General features: G+C 35.3%; 1 protein-coding gene across 9 annotated transcripts in view; it reads left to right on the forward strand.

Annotated features, from left to right (window-relative positions):
- Nucleotides 1–15337, forward strand: part of Jmjd1c (jumonji domain containing 1C) — a 225516-nt gene that overhangs the window by 195921 nt on the left and 14258 nt on the right. For all 9 annotated transcript variants that reach the window (XR_002387280.2, XM_004858252.4, XM_004858254.4 and 6 more), the window contains 11 exons: nt 1114–1315; nt 3199–3413; nt 4456–4608; nt 7681–7770; nt 8282–8409; nt 8602–8815; nt 9307–9521; nt 10761–11039; nt 14040–14208; nt 14710–14800; nt 15140–15270. Coding sequence is in view for 8 of the 9 variants with exons in the window: in XM_004858252.4 (XP_004858309.1) it covers nt 1114–1315; nt 3199–3413; nt 4456–4608; nt 7681–7770; nt 8282–8409; nt 8602–8815; nt 9307–9521; nt 10761–11039; nt 14040–14208; nt 14710–14800; nt 15140–15270 (1887 nt within the window). In the remaining variant the exon portion in view is untranslated. The remainder of the gene's footprint in view (nt 1–1113; nt 1316–3198; nt 3414–4455; nt 4609–7680; nt 7771–8281; nt 8410–8601; nt 8816–9306; nt 9522–10760; nt 11040–14039; nt 14209–14709; nt 14801–15139; nt 15271–15337) is intronic.

The following is a 15337-nucleotide window of genomic DNA, read 5'->3' on the forward strand; positions in this document are numbered from 1 at the left end:
TGGTTGGTTGGTTGTTTCCTTGGCACTGAGAATCAAACTTAGGACCATGTGCTTGCCAGGCAGCTGCAGCCCCACTGAGTTAAATCCCCAGCCCTAGTATGTTCTTTTTTTTTCTTTTTTTCTTTTTTCTTTTTTTTTTTTTTTGGTACTAGGGATTGAACTCGGGACCTTGCACTTGAAAAGCAGGTGGCAGAACCACTGAGCTAAATCTCCGACTGCCCTAGTCTGTTCTTCAATGAATACATTTTTAAAACTTTTACAGACAAATTTTAACTTACATATATTTCCCCAGTGTAAGGATTCCTCCCGCTCTATAAATGACTCATTACTTGAACCACTGTTCTTATACTTAGGAAGTTCAAATTAATGAAAATCATGGAGCTGTATGATACAATATTGTAAATTTTCCTTTTCTCCTACAAATATTGGACTGTATAGTGCATTTGAGGTTCCCCTCCCCCCTTTACACTCCTTGATGCCTTCCCACACCCACCCCTTGTAAGAATGGGGTCTTGCTGCTTTACCCAGGCTTGCCTTAAACTCCTGGGCTCAGGCTATCCTTCTGCCTCAGCTACCTTCGAGTAGCTGAAACAACTACAAGCATATGCCACTGAGTACGGCTCAGTGCCTTTTTAAAAACACTTTTATCAATAAAGACAGCCTAATTTTTTCCTTTTCTTCAGACCCCTTTTTTAAAAAGATACTATTGCCATCAATTTGCTGATATCAAATATAGGGTACTATAATATGAGGAAGATAATTTTTGTGTGGAAGGATTTTATTTTTACAGATACATGAATGATTCTCATGTTTGCATGCATTAGAATATTACATAAATAAGAATATTTGATGTTAAAGAGTTCAGCTGGAAAATGTTTTCTGTGCATTTCTAGTATACTAACATAAGTCTGGTTCATCTGGTAAATTGATTTGCAGTTAAACCCTGTGCCTTTGTAGACTTTTTAGTTACTAACATAACTGAAACACTGATATTTTTTCTTCTTTACTGTAGTCTTGCTGTATTGTCACAGTTGGATATTTGACTTGAATTTCATTTCAAGGGAGTATACTTTTTTATCTAATCTTGCTAATAATTCCCTACTGATTTTACAGCTGGCATTCCTCGTTCAGTATTAAAAGATTGGCGAAAAGTCAAGAAGCTGAAGCAAACTGGGGAATCCTTCTTACAGGATGACTCCTGCTGTGAAATAGGGCCTAATTTACAGAAGTGCCGAGAATGTAGACTTATTCGCAGTAAAAAAGGAGAAGAACCAACTCACTCACCAGTGTTTTGTAGATTTTACTACTTTAGACGGTAAGTGAAAATATGAAATTGGGGAAAAAACACTTACTGGGCATTGGAAATTACACTAACAGGCCCTTTTGGTGATGAATATGGCGATGAATCTTGAGTTTCCATGTTTCTGACACATTATAAAATAAAATTAAACTTTTTTGTTCTAAATTTTAATAATTATTGAATTTAAATATATATTCATATTATTACTTATAAACATAGACTAAACATTCTAGCTGTAAAAATAAGAATTATAAGGTGACAAGGAGCACTTGTCAGTACTATCAGATTTCACAGTAAAATACATTTTGTGGTGATATAAAGCCACTTAGAGCTCTTAACCTTAACTAATTCAATATTAATATTACTAAATACTTCAAATACTTATGAATAGCCTTGTAAGAGTTCTACTAAAGAGGAGCTAGGTAAGGTAGCCAGTAGAGACAAATTAAAATCTTATATTCTGGAACCAATCATTCCTGATTGGAATACTGTCTTTGTCCCTGAGTTCCGTGTGTCTTTATTTCTGTAGTAGGACTACAAGTAAATCTGTTACATCTGAAAATGCATTATAGAAATACCTATCTTTGAGGGGCTTAATGAAACTTTAATGAGATAAAGTAGTATGCAAGGTCCTTAGTGTGGTGTGATCCACCTATGAAATGCTCTGTTGTTTATTTTTATTTTCCTAACTTCTACTTCTTCCTGAGGAGTTAGGAGACACTTAATGTTGATAAATACACTGTGCTGGTGGTGGCCCCTTAGAGAGACTTTGAAACATACTGTATATTGTATTGGTAGGAACAATGCATGTTCTAATTTTCCTTTATTTCATAGTCTTTGTAGTCAGCAATTCCCAAAAGGCATATGACTTCAGGGAATAGTTACAGGAAGTAGTACACATGAGAATACAGAGGGAAAGTCAGTTTAATTGATAGGATGAGAAAATCCAGGAAAAGTTAAAAGAAATGTTCAGGTAAAAATAATAAGCATGCTGAAATAAGATGGGTTAAGACAAAGGGAATATGTGGTTTAAAATGAAAAAGGTAAGATTATAAAAACATGAGGAATAGGGATTTTTACAAAGTGCTATTGATGTCTCTTTGAAAAATATAGAATGACTCAATGAATTTCAGATGTAAAAATGTAAGTACTAGATAATCAGAAATAACCATCATTTACCCTAAACGTCTCTGAATAATGGCATTATTTGATATTCAAAGCTAAGACCATTTGAACTCTTTAAATGGACTCATAAATACACTATATTAAGAGTTTCATCCATGTTGTTCTAAGTCGTTTTTCATAAAGCATCATTTTAATGAAAGTGTATGTGTATTTGGCATTTTTTTAATCCCAATAAAATCAAAGGTGATTTGGATGAATTACTTGGGTAATTCCTGATTAAAGTTGGATATAAAATAAGAGGATTATCTCTGAGTAACAGTGCGCTCACATATTTACTCTTATTATTCATTAAACAGTTGGGCCTAGTTTCCAGTAGCTTTCATTTGACTGGAGTTAAGTAATGAAATATTAAGTGATCAGGAGAATCTTGTCTCTTTTTTTCTTTTTTCTTTTTTTTTGTTACCGGGGAACAAACTCGGGACCTTGCTCTTGCTTGTAAGGCAGGCATTGGAACCACTGGAGCTTAAATCCCCAGCCAGAGAATCTTATTTCTTGAAATAACCTAAAATTGATGCTGCTTATCTTAACAATTTGTGTAATACACATGAGACTTATTTAAATTGATTAATAATTAAAACATTTTAAAAATTAAAACATTGTTGAAGAATCACATTTTCCTGTTTTTAAATTCGATGTATGTGTTGATGTTGTGAACATAAGGTTAATTATAATCTTAACATCATATCTAATGCTTTTATATTTTAATGTTTCAGATTGTCATTTAGTAAAAATGGAGTGGTTAGAATAGATGGCTTCTCTTCTCCTGACCAATATGATGATGAAGCTATGAGTTTGTGGACACATGAAAGTTATGAAGAGGATGAATTAGACATAGAAACTTCTAAATATATCTTGGAAATAATAGGTGATAAGTTCTGTCAGTTAGTAACATCTGAAAAAACTGCTTTGTCCTGGGTAAAAAAGGATGGTAAGGAAGTTAAATATAATACACTGTTTGAATTCGTTTTAAGAATTTCTTTTTGAATCATTTCTAATCTGTAGACATCCCAGATCTTATTTGGTTTCATTGACTTGTTTTGGGTTTTTTTGGTACTGGCACGGGGAGAGGGGGAGGGTCCTAAGTTACAGATATAGTTCTTTTGAGATTGAATGGATTAACCATTTATAAAATTACAATGGCATTTTCCTATTTCTGACATTATAATGTGATAAAATTACTTTGGATGCAAAATTGTGAAATTTTATCATTTGCCATATGAAGGATATAATATATCCCAGTTATTTGAATTTGGATCTCAACTTTAGTCCTTGTTTAGTGTGTGACCTTTAGCAAGTAACATCTCTGAGTATCAGGTCTACGAAATGAAAAAGTTAACTACTTCATAGATTTGTCTACTTAAATATATTTACTTAAATGTAAAGCACTCTACTTAAGTATGTAACAGTAGATGGTGTTAGCTTTTTTACTTTCTCTGAAGTCAGTAGTTGTCACTCATAGAACATACAGCAATAGCTAGTGGAGCTATGCTGCTGTCATCTAATTAGAGAATGCCACAAATGTCACTAAACATTTTACAATGCAGAAGTTAAACCCTCACAAGAGAAAATTGTTCAGGCTGAAAAGTCACAAGTGGTAAAGTAGAGAACCCTAATTAATATTAATAATAATTATTCATTATTATAATTAATAATTATTATTTTTCATGCTGGGTGTGGTAGTGCACACCTGTAATCCTAGCTTTTGGAAGGCTAAGGCAGAAGAATTTAAAGTTTGAGCCCACCTGGGTTCAATCCCCAGTCCTACCCCCCAAAATAAATAAAAAGTCTGGGAATGTACCTTAGTAGAGTGCTTGCCTAGGATGTGTGAGGCCCTGGGTTCAGTGTTCAGTTTATGAAAAGAAAAACAAAAAACTTCTTACCTGTTATGTTTTATTATGGCTGTAATTTCAGCCAAAAGTGCATGAAAAGGGCCAGTTTGTCTTATAATTTTTGTTTTCTCTATATTTCAGCCAAAATTGCATGGAAAAGGGCTGTGAGAGGAGTTCGGGAAATGTGTGATGCATGTGAAGCAACATTATTTAACATTCATTGGGTATGCCAAAAATGTGGATTTGTGGTCTGTTTGGATTGTTACAAGGCGAAGGAGAGGAAGAGTTCTAGAGGTTAGTTTATGTAACTTAATAGAAATTGAAATTTTCTGTATTGTTTATTTTCTTTAGAATCATCCATCTGGAAAATGTTTCCCTTCCTACCTTAATTATGAATATATTACAGTAGGGAAACTTTGTGAAGTTTGTTTATTTTAAAAGAAGGAATAAGCTGGGTGCAGTGACTCATCCCTGAAGTCCCAGTATTCTAAGAAGCTGAGGCAGGAGAATCCCAAGTTCAAGCCCAGCCTGAGCAACTTGAGACCACTCTGTCTCAAAATTTTTTTAAAAGGCTGGGGATATAGCTCAGGGTGAAACCCTAGGTTCAATCTCCGTACTCCAGAAAAGAAGATGGCTCAATTTTCCAGAATTAAACTGCATCTACATCTTAACTGATGAGTATATCCACCCTTTCTCATTTCAGGCAAGTAGTTCTTTAATGTAGAACAAATTCGGGTTAGAGTTCATTGCTTTCAGATTACAATGTTTAGGATTCTGAAGTCCTTTTAGAATTTGTTATTTTAGTTATTCATATAAGTCACAATTGAATATTTTGTGTGGGTTGGGGTTTTTTTTCTAAATATTGGTTGATAGAATTAAAATTAAAATGTATAATAATATATTGCCACTAATACCGTTTATGCTCCAGATCTTAGAGAATGAAGAGGAAATCTTTGTATTTGAAAACAAAGCTTTGGAACAGTTTGCAATTTCTAAAATGGTTCAAAAACAGTGTTCACTTGTTAAAACATCTGGAGATAATACAGATTTAAGACAGAGTGCCAGGCGTAGTGTGCACACCTGTAATCCCAGCACTCAGGAAGCTGAGGCAGGAGGATTGCCATGAGTTTGAGGCCAGCCTAGGCTACATAGTGAGTTCAAGGCCAGACTGAGCTATGAGACCCTGTGTCCAAAAAAAATACATACATACATAAATGAAATAAAGCATCAAAACTGTTCTACAAAGTGTTTTATCCACCAGGTATGATGTTTACATGCCTGTAATCCCAGCTAGTCAGGAAGCTAAGGGATAAGGACCACAAATTCAAGACCAGACTGGCCCACTTTAGTGAGACTGTCTCAAAAAATAAAAAGGGCAGCTGGGTGTGGTGGCACACACATGTAATCCCAGCATGTGAGAGCCAAAGCAGGAGGATTATAAATTCGAGGCCAGCCCAGGGTACATAGTGAGTTCAAGACCAGCCTGAATTGAATTACACAGTGAGGCCCTATCTTAAAATGGGCAAGTGGGGCGGGGGGGGGGGGGGGTGAGGCTAGGTGTATAGCTCAGTGGTAGAACACCCCTGGCTTTGGGTTTAATCCCTAGCATAACCAGAAAAGGAAAAGTGTATCTGAGGCAGTGTTTAGAAGTGGCTGCTTAATATGGGTTTCAAGTTGTGAGTGAAGTTCTGATGATAAAAATTGGAGTTGTGGAAGTATTAGAAGTAAATATTTAGTGGTATACTGTTTATTGTCTCAAAATGGTAAATGTTATTTTCATTCCAGATAGCTCTTTGTTATAGGCAGGACATGAATTATTACTTAGCTGTATGTATCTTATCCACTGGTAGAATTACTGAAGCCTCACCCTCTCTCTTTTTCTTACACATCATGCACTTAGAATTTGGAAGCATGTCTGAGCATCTACAGCTAGGTTTTTCTTGGATATGCTATTTATATGAGTAAAATGGAGCCATAATAAGAAATACATGTTTGGCAGTTAAATATCTTTATTATTAAAAATTATATTATTGGGACACCTTGAGTGATAGAAATAGCTGCATTCTTATAAAACTTCCTTACATGACATGTATTTTACATTCACTTTTCCTAGCTCAGGCCCCAACCCCCAATTTTTTTGTTTTTGTTTTCAGTGCTGAGAAGTTTGAACTCGGGGGTCTGTACACATGCTAGGCAAGCATTCTACCACTGAGCTTCACCCCAGTGCTGAAAAAAAATTTTTTTCATGTACTCTATTTTGCTTTGTTATATGCATTTATATCTAAGATGCCATGAACTTTTTTTTTTAACAAGATGTATTTATAATCAACCTAGAGAGTTTGTTGCTATTGATTTTCAAAGTACTATGAGTTTGGAAAAGTAGTCTTTTAAGTATAACCCATGCCTTGACTTATGTTCTCTGTTACACTGTTAAATACTGGAGTAAAACTCAAATTGATTAGGTTAATACAGTGTCTAAAATATAAACAAAACATTTACTGGGCCGGGGATTTAGCTCAGTGGTTCTGCAGCCTGCCTCAGAAGTGCAAGGACTTGAACTCCGGTTCAATCCCCGGTACCAAAAAAAAAACAAAAACATTTACAAGTTACTGTGTGTAGGCTTTGTAGAGAAAAGTCAAAAAGATTCTGAAGATAACCAGTTTTAGACTAGATCTGAATTTTTATTCTAGCGTTTCTTGAAGCAACTGTTCTCATTTTTTATACTGAGTTTATTGAACTATGTGATATTTTTTCAAAGGTCTTAGCGTGACATATTAAATAGCTGACTGTGTCACTTAAGTCCATAAAGAAGATTCTCCTTGAGATCAAGGTATTGAGTATTTTTTCCCCTATGTAGAGTGCCCTGTGCTGTACCTTAAATGTTAACGACTTGCTATTTTTGTTTGAAAGCAACAGTAGCAATTAGAATAGTAACTTAATGGCACCATTTTTTTTCACCTTCATGACAGTTCTTTGAAGCATGAAAGGAAAGTGAGTTAGCAGTATCCCCAAACTTGTGTCAGTATAAATGTTCTAAGATCAAGCACAAACCCTGTTTGACATAGAAAGTAACTGAGAGCTATAACATGACTGCAAAGAAATTGGAATCAGGAGGTTAAGATGACTGGTATACTAATGATAATAAAGAGTAGTCATTTTAGAAAGGGGCCGTTGTTATGTCCATTTTGTATGACATTTTATAAATGTATGAATGATGGAACTGATTTTTCAGTTGTTTTTAAAGAACCAAAACATTTGTAGCCTTTCGTTGTCATTTTACCTAATTGCTAAGCTCTTTATATATAACCATAACTTTTATAGGTGTAAAACCATGAGTGACATAAGACAAAGTACATTATCTTACAGATAAAGAATTGTATGCTTGGATGAAATGTGTGAAAGGACAACCTCATGATCACAAACATTTAATGCCAACTCAAATTATTCCTGGTTCTGGTAGGTATAAATATACATTATTTAATTAATATAACAACTCTTGATTGTTTCAGATTAAAAGAGCACCTAAAAAAGTATCTAGGTGTATTACAAAAAAAGAAAAGAAGTAAAGTTTTAACTAATCTTGAATTGTCTTGCTCTAAGTTATTGGAATACGTCTTATGTAATAAAGCTAGGAAAACAAGCCCAGCCTCAGTGATGAAGGAAGCCATAGAAGAACCATTTTAGAAGAGGAAAATAGAGTGTAATGAAAAAGCCTTTGGATTTACAGTGAAAGCTTTCTGAAATGTTTCAAAATATTGAATTTTAACAATAGAGGTAAGACAAAAGTAAAACCTATCAGTTGGACAGTCAATTCTGATATTTCGAAGGGATATTATGAAGAAAAAGGAAAACTGGAAGATTATAAGAAAACCTCCAATGTTACTAAGTCATAAATACAGTAAAAAAAAATGGTTTAGTCTTAACAACTAGTGGTAATCTTTTCATTAACTAGTATTTTATTTTGTAGTGTTGACAGATCTCCTAGATGCCATGCACACTCTTAGGGAAAAATATGGTATTGAATCCCATTGTCACTGTAGTAACAAACAGAATTTACAAGTTGGAAATTTTTCTACAATGAATGGTGTATCTCAAGTGAGTAAAAATCTCTATTCAAATAAAATGCATGGTGAGCTTAAATTTCTTCTGATACTTGAAATTCAATGTAGGCATGTGTGTTTTGTAGATTGTACTTTTTCTGTTATTGCCTAAATTTCCTGTCATTACTTTTTAACCCCGAATAATTGAAGAAATAGTGTTTAAAATTTCAATTGTTTTATCCTTTAGGTTTTACAGAATGTTCTTAATCACAGTAATAAAATTTCTCTGTGCGTGCCTGAGTCTCAGCAGCAGAATACCCCTCAGAAGTCTGAAAGTAATGGCAACAGCAGTCCAGGGAGTGATGTAAGCACAGATAGCAAGTTAACTCCTCCAGAATCCCAATCACCACTACACTGGTTAGCAGATCTTGCAGAGCAGAAAGCCAGAGAGGAAAAAAAAGGTAAACATAACCAGTTAGCTAAGTGTAAATTAGTGTAAACCAATGCTGTATTTGCACGTTTCTGCTAAATAATTTACTTTCGGCTTTTGCTTAAATTAGGGCTTAGATTCAATAAAATGTCTTTTATTAGAAAATAGCCTTCCTAAAGTTGCATAAAAATTAGTTACAGAATGATTTATGGATGAGCTTGATTATCAGTAAAAACACCAGAGAGCTAGATTTCTAACTTATCTATTAGATATTTTCTGCTTGTCTTTGCTATAGACTCTTGCATTTATGGCAGGTACAAACTCTGTCTACATGCTTAAGATATTCTCAGGGTCTTTTTATATTCAGACTGTCTCCATTTTCAAGTATCTAACTCATCCTCTAGTTGTCTTCAGATCATAAAACTGCAGATTTTGTCTTCCACTATAAAATGCAAAGTGCCAGCTTGATCTGTACTTTAGTACCAATCTTATTTTAAGATTTTGTGAAATGTTCTATTTCAGAAAATAAAGAGTTTGCCCTTGAAAAACAAATTAAAGAAGAGAAAGAGCAAGATGACTCTGATTTTCCAAATGATAGAACATCATCTCCTTTGTCCCAGAATAATGAACAAGGTTCAACTTTACGAGATTTACTGACTACAACAGCTGGCAAGCTACGTGTGGGCTCTACAGATGCTGGCATTGCCTTTGCACCAGTATATTCAATGGGAACCCCGGTGAGCATGATGGCATGTTTATGTTTTGTGGGGTTTTTGTGCAGTGCTAGGATTGAACCCAGGGAGTCATGCATGCTAGGTAATGCCTTACCACTGAATAATGCCCCAAATCCCTTTGATTTTAATATGAGCCTTAAATTTAGGTGACTTGGGGGCTTGGTTGGCTATGGACTGACTACTTGATAAAATAGGGATTAAATCAAATGTTCCATATGGCTAAAGATGTTCTTAATTGCATTCTAACTTCAAAGCTGGTGTTTTCAACTTTCTCCCAGGTCAAAGGTTATAAATACTTCTGCACAATCTGAAAATCGTATATCTAAAACCATGTAGAAGCAAATGTTTTATTTTACTAAGATACTAGGCCTGGTGTGATGGTATCCATCTGTAATTCCAGCACAAGGGAGGCAGAGGTAGGAGGATCACTGCAAGTTTGAGGCCAGCCTGGGCTACATAGTGAGTTCAAGAACAGCCAACCAGCCTAAACTACACAGGGAGACCCTGTCTCAAAAACACACACACACACATACAGAAAAACTTAAATTTAATTACTCATCAGGTAAAAATGAAAGGATAATTGCCTAAGTAAATAAAAACTCTTAGGACCTTTTAAAAATATATGGAGGTGACACACACCTGTAATCTCAGTACTTGGGAAGCTGAGGCAAGAGGATCACCAGAAGTTCAAGGCTAGCCTTAGCTACATGGCAATACTATCTCAAAATACAAACAAAAAACCCAAAAACGTATGCACACATACATATGTAAATATATATATGGAGGAGCCAGGTGTGGTGGTGCACAACTGTAATCTCAGCACTCCAGAGGCTGAGCCGGGATCACCACATGATTGAGCTCAGCCTGAACTAAACAGTGAGACCCTGTCTCCAAACCCTCCCCTGCCAAGATAGATATAGAAAATTCCACCTTCCTGTACCCTCTCCCTCTGGCCTAAAACAATGTAAAAGGCTTAACTTTTGCACACCTGGTAGTTTTTTATACCACCAAATTTCTGGCCCTATCTGTCAGGGAAAGTTCAGGGACCAGGGATTCATACTCAATAACATAACTATATTCTTGAATATGCAGGAATATTGTCTTGGGTTCTATTTTGTTTTTTGGTTTGTTTTCCAATAAAGTAAAAGAAAGTTTAAAGTATGATGTACAGGAGGAAAATTACACTTTTTCTGTCAAAATGTAATTTTTTTCTAGAGGTTTATATTTTTCCTCTTTTAACAGAGTGGCAAAAGTGGACGAACTATGCCTAACATTCTTGATGACATAATTGCTTCAGTTGTTGAAAACAAAATTCCACCAAATAAAACCTCCAAGATGAGTGTAAAGTCAGAGCTTAAAGACGATCCTAAGGAAAGTAGAACATCTCCTACGGATGACAACAATAAACTGTACAGCGATATACCACATTCTTGGATCTGTGAGAAGCATATTTTATGGCTTAAGGATTATAAAAATATTAATAATTGGAAACTTTTCAAAGAGTGTTGGAAACAGGGACAGGTGAGTATTTGTAAGCTGATTCATTATACTATTTGTGACTTGAAGCTGATAATTAAATTTAAAAAGTGGTTCCCTTTTGCGGGATAGAAATAAAAGGGGGAAGAAACAGTACTTAAAACATTTGAGGAAGGCCAAGATATCAATCAGTATTAGAAGTCTTTTGGGGGGGTTGTTTTTGTTGTTATTTTGAGACAAGGTCTCACTGTGTATTGCTGGCTGGCCTTGAATTCATGAGGATTGTCCTGGTTTAGACTGCAAGTACTGGATTACAGGCTTTCATCACCACACCCAGCTTTAGAAGCATTGTCCTTGAACCAATGAAAAAATGTAGATTTTTCCCCTTTAATGTTTGTCTGTAGAACATTTATTTATAAATTAATCAAATCTTTCTGTCCCCTTTTTTAAAATTTATTTTATCCCATCCTCCCTCAAGCCCCCTCCCCCCATTTACAAAAGCTTTATTTCCATCTTTTTCTTCTATTTTCACTTTTTTTCTTGTCCCTTCCTTCCTTTCTCCTTCTCTCCTCCCTTGTTCCCCTTCCCATTTCCCAGCATCCATTATACATCCCAGTCCTTATTTCCACGTTCAGTTTCCACCTTCCTTTCTTTCTGTGCTATGCATTTAACCCAGGACGTTTCACATGTTCTACCTCTGAGCTACAACCCCAGCCCAATTCATCAGATCTTGAATGAGAAACTCTATTATTTAATTTTGCCCAAATAAAATTATTTTTTGTATGACCAGAGTTTTAATATGTTTGATACAGATTTTAGATGGCAGTTTATTACATTGACACAAAAATTATGAATACATTTAAGTATTTGCATGACAGGATTTTGTTCAATTTAGTTCTTGCTTTCTGGAAAACATTACTGTTTTTAACTTGTTGCAGTGGTTATTGAGCACCTAATTAGTTCCAGTCTATGTAACAGGCATTAGGGATATAAAAATGAGTAGAATGTTCAAGGAACTATTTACTTCAGTGATTCTTAAGTTACTAATCTCTTTGAAAATCTGATAAAAGCTGCTTGGTCTCTCCCCCTGCAATGCATGCCCATGCGGTTTATGTGCACAGATTTAGTGTGTGTTTATGTTTGTGTATATGTATGTTTTGTTTTGTTTTTTTGAGCTCCCTGAGATCCCTAATGCAGCAACTGGGCTGAAGTTTAGAGTTTAATTTTGTGTGGGCCATTTAGGTAGGAAACTCACTTAAATATTTTAATAAATATATTAAATGATGTGTAGAACTTTTTGAAGGTGATGTGGAATCCCAGAAGAGAGGGAATGGCTGAGCTAGAATGCTAGATGAGAAAGGATAGTCTGAAAGATTCCTCTGGCATTAATGAGAGATTTTGCTAGACTGACCAGAGGATGGGCGTATATAACAGTATTAGATACTTCGGGGAACTCTTGAGGTTTGTTCATTTGGAACATATAAAGGAAGAGATTGGGCCCCCTTATATGTCATGGTAAGAAATACTTCTATGAGATTGAGTTGGTTTTCTTTTTTTGGGTTGGTTGGTTTGTTTGTTTTTGAGACAGATCTTGCTATGTAGTTCAGGCTAGCCTCAAATTCACAGCAATCCTCCTGCCTCAGCCTCCCGAGTGCTGAGATTACAGGCATGAGGACATGAAATAACACAGTTAAAAAACAGGGTTTTTTTAAACCTTCAAATAGGGCTGGGGATTTAGCTCAGTGGTTACGCCACCTGCCTTGCAAGTGCAAGGACCCAAGTTCGATCCCCAGTACCAAAAAAAAAACCCAAAAAACCTTCAAATAACGTATGAGATTAACCTAGAGACTTTTTTTAATATATGATCTTAGAAGCTATTAATCTTATTTGTTGGTTTCTCAGCTAAGAACCCTTAAGAGAATTTGGATTCATAAGACTTTGAAGGAGAAATGACTTTCACAGAATCAGTCATTAGGCCTAACAATGTTAGGCCTGGGTATTATTTTTATTTACTGTGATCCTTGTAGGAGTATATAAATGTGTCTTAAGTGCTATAAACTCAATGCATATAAATTATGATTTAATTTCAATGGCTGTGTAAATTATTTTAAAAGCTTAGTACATTCCTACAAGAAAGTATTTTTTTCTCTCTCTCTGAAAACTAGCGGATAACCCCCCAAAATATATGTTTCTTCTGGCAAGAAATGAAATTTTTTCATAAAGCTTTTCAGACTTCTGAAAAATTAGTGTGAATTTAAATTTATGTTTCTGGGCCAGGGATTTAGCTCAGTGGTGCCAGCACCTGCCTCGCAAGTGCAAGGTCCTGAGTTCGATCCCCAGTACCAAAAAAAAAAGACATCATTAAATTTGTGTTTCAGAAATAGCTCTATAATCTACATGGCACTCTCTCGTTTTCTGACAGTGACTCATAAACATCTTTCCAGATCAAAAAGGTTTTTTTTCCCCTATACTAGGGATTCAACCCAGGGGCTTCACACTGACCTAGATCTTTTTATTTTTTTTATTTTGAGACAGGATCTCTCTGTGTAACTGAGACTGGGGATCCTTCTGCCTCAGCTCCAGAGTACCTGAGCTTATGGGCATGAAAGGCATGAGCCAGGCTAGAACTGTCTGTCTCGTTTTTTTTTTTGTGTGTGTGTGTGTGTGTGTGTGTATGTGTTTTGTGGGTTTTTTTTTTTTTGGTACTGGCAATCAAACTCAGGAACTTGTGCTTGTGAGGCAGGTGGTGGCACTACTGAGCTAAATCCCTGGCCCTCTTCTGTCTGTTTTGAGACAGGGTCTCACTGTGTAGCCCAGGTGGGCCTTGAACTCCCAGCAGTCATCCTGCCCTAGCCTTCCAAGTGATGGAGGTATGCACCACCATGCTCAGTTTAGAATTTCTTTTAATAGCTTCTTTTATACTCAGAAATTTGTTACTAGGCTTGAACCTCACATGTTATCCATTTGTTATGTGTGTATTTCAATCAAATTTTGACATTTCCTCATACCCTTTAACTATTATCTATTTATCTGTTTATTCATAAGCCTGCAGTCATTTCTGGTGTGCATAAGAAAATGAACATTAGCTTGTGGAAGGCGGAATCAATTAGTCTTGATTTTGGAGACCACCAAGCTGATCTCCTGAACTGCAAAGACAGCATTATTTCAAATGCCAATGTTAAGGAATTCTGGGATGGTTTTGAAGAGGTTTCAAGTATGTTGTTTTTTGTTGTTTACTGTTTTCTTAATCATATCCCCCAATATTATAATTTGCAGATGTAAAATCAGATTTTTAGTCTTTAAAACTATATTACCTTGTTATCTAATAAAGGGAAAAACATAACTTAAGAGCAAATAGTGGGTCCTAATCCTAATTCTAGTACCAATTTCCTTTGACTGTAAAGTGGTCATTTAGACTGTTTTCTAAGAATGAGGAAATTTTTGGCAACCCCATAAAATTGTAGAAATTGAGTTACATAGTATATATAAAACACTTCAAAAATTAAAAACATAAGAGCCGGGGATTTAGCTCAGGGGTTCTGCCACCTGCTCCACGAGCACAAGGACCCGAGTTCGATCCCTGGTACCAAAAAAATTAAAAAATAAAAATAATAAAACATAAATATGCCTATTAATAATTGTGAAGAGATTTTTGTTTTAAAGGTAGAGACTTTTGGAGACATTACAAGTGGGTAATATATTCTATTCTTTATAGAACGGCAAAAAAACAAAAGTGGAGAAACAGTTGTTTTAAAATTGAAAGATTGCCCTTCGGGAGAAGACTTCAAGACTATGATGCCAACAAGGTATATCTTTTTGAAACTTGATTCTGACTCCTGGCTTTTTGAAGTTGAACTAAGATTATCCCTAGAGGTAGAATAAGTAACTACAAATGTAACCTTTAGGTTTGTTTTAAGTAGTGTTCTTCAGTACTGTTTAGGTACCTACAGTAAAATTTTTAGTATCATTTCGGTTTTGTGTTTGCAAGTGTGTCGTACATTCACTTAATTTTGAAGGAAGTCCAGGGATTTGTCACCTATTCCAAGGAAAGTTCGATGTTTTAAACAACTTGAATATTAAATATTTAGATGCACTTTTAAAATTCCAATCTTTACTTAAAAGAAGACATTATTGTTATCCTTCAGATATGAAGATCTTTTAAAAAATCTGCCATTGCCAGAATATTGTAATCCAGAAGGAAAATTCAATTTGGCTTCTCACCTCCCAGGATTTTTTGTACGTCCCGATCTAGGACCCAGGTTGTGTAGTGCCTATGGTAAGTCTGTAGTCACATTTCTCTCCAGTTGTGATGAGAGAATTTTTTAAAGCTTCTGTCCAAATAC

The sequence above is a fragment of the Heterocephalus glaber genome, unplaced genomic scaffold (genome assembly GCF_053883595.1).
Source record: "Heterocephalus glaber isolate CG9 unplaced genomic scaffold, H.glaber_assembly_v1.0 deba00001497, whole genome shotgun sequence".
NCBI classification, from domain to species: Eukaryota; Metazoa; Chordata; class Mammalia; order Rodentia; family Bathyergidae; genus Heterocephalus; species Heterocephalus glaber.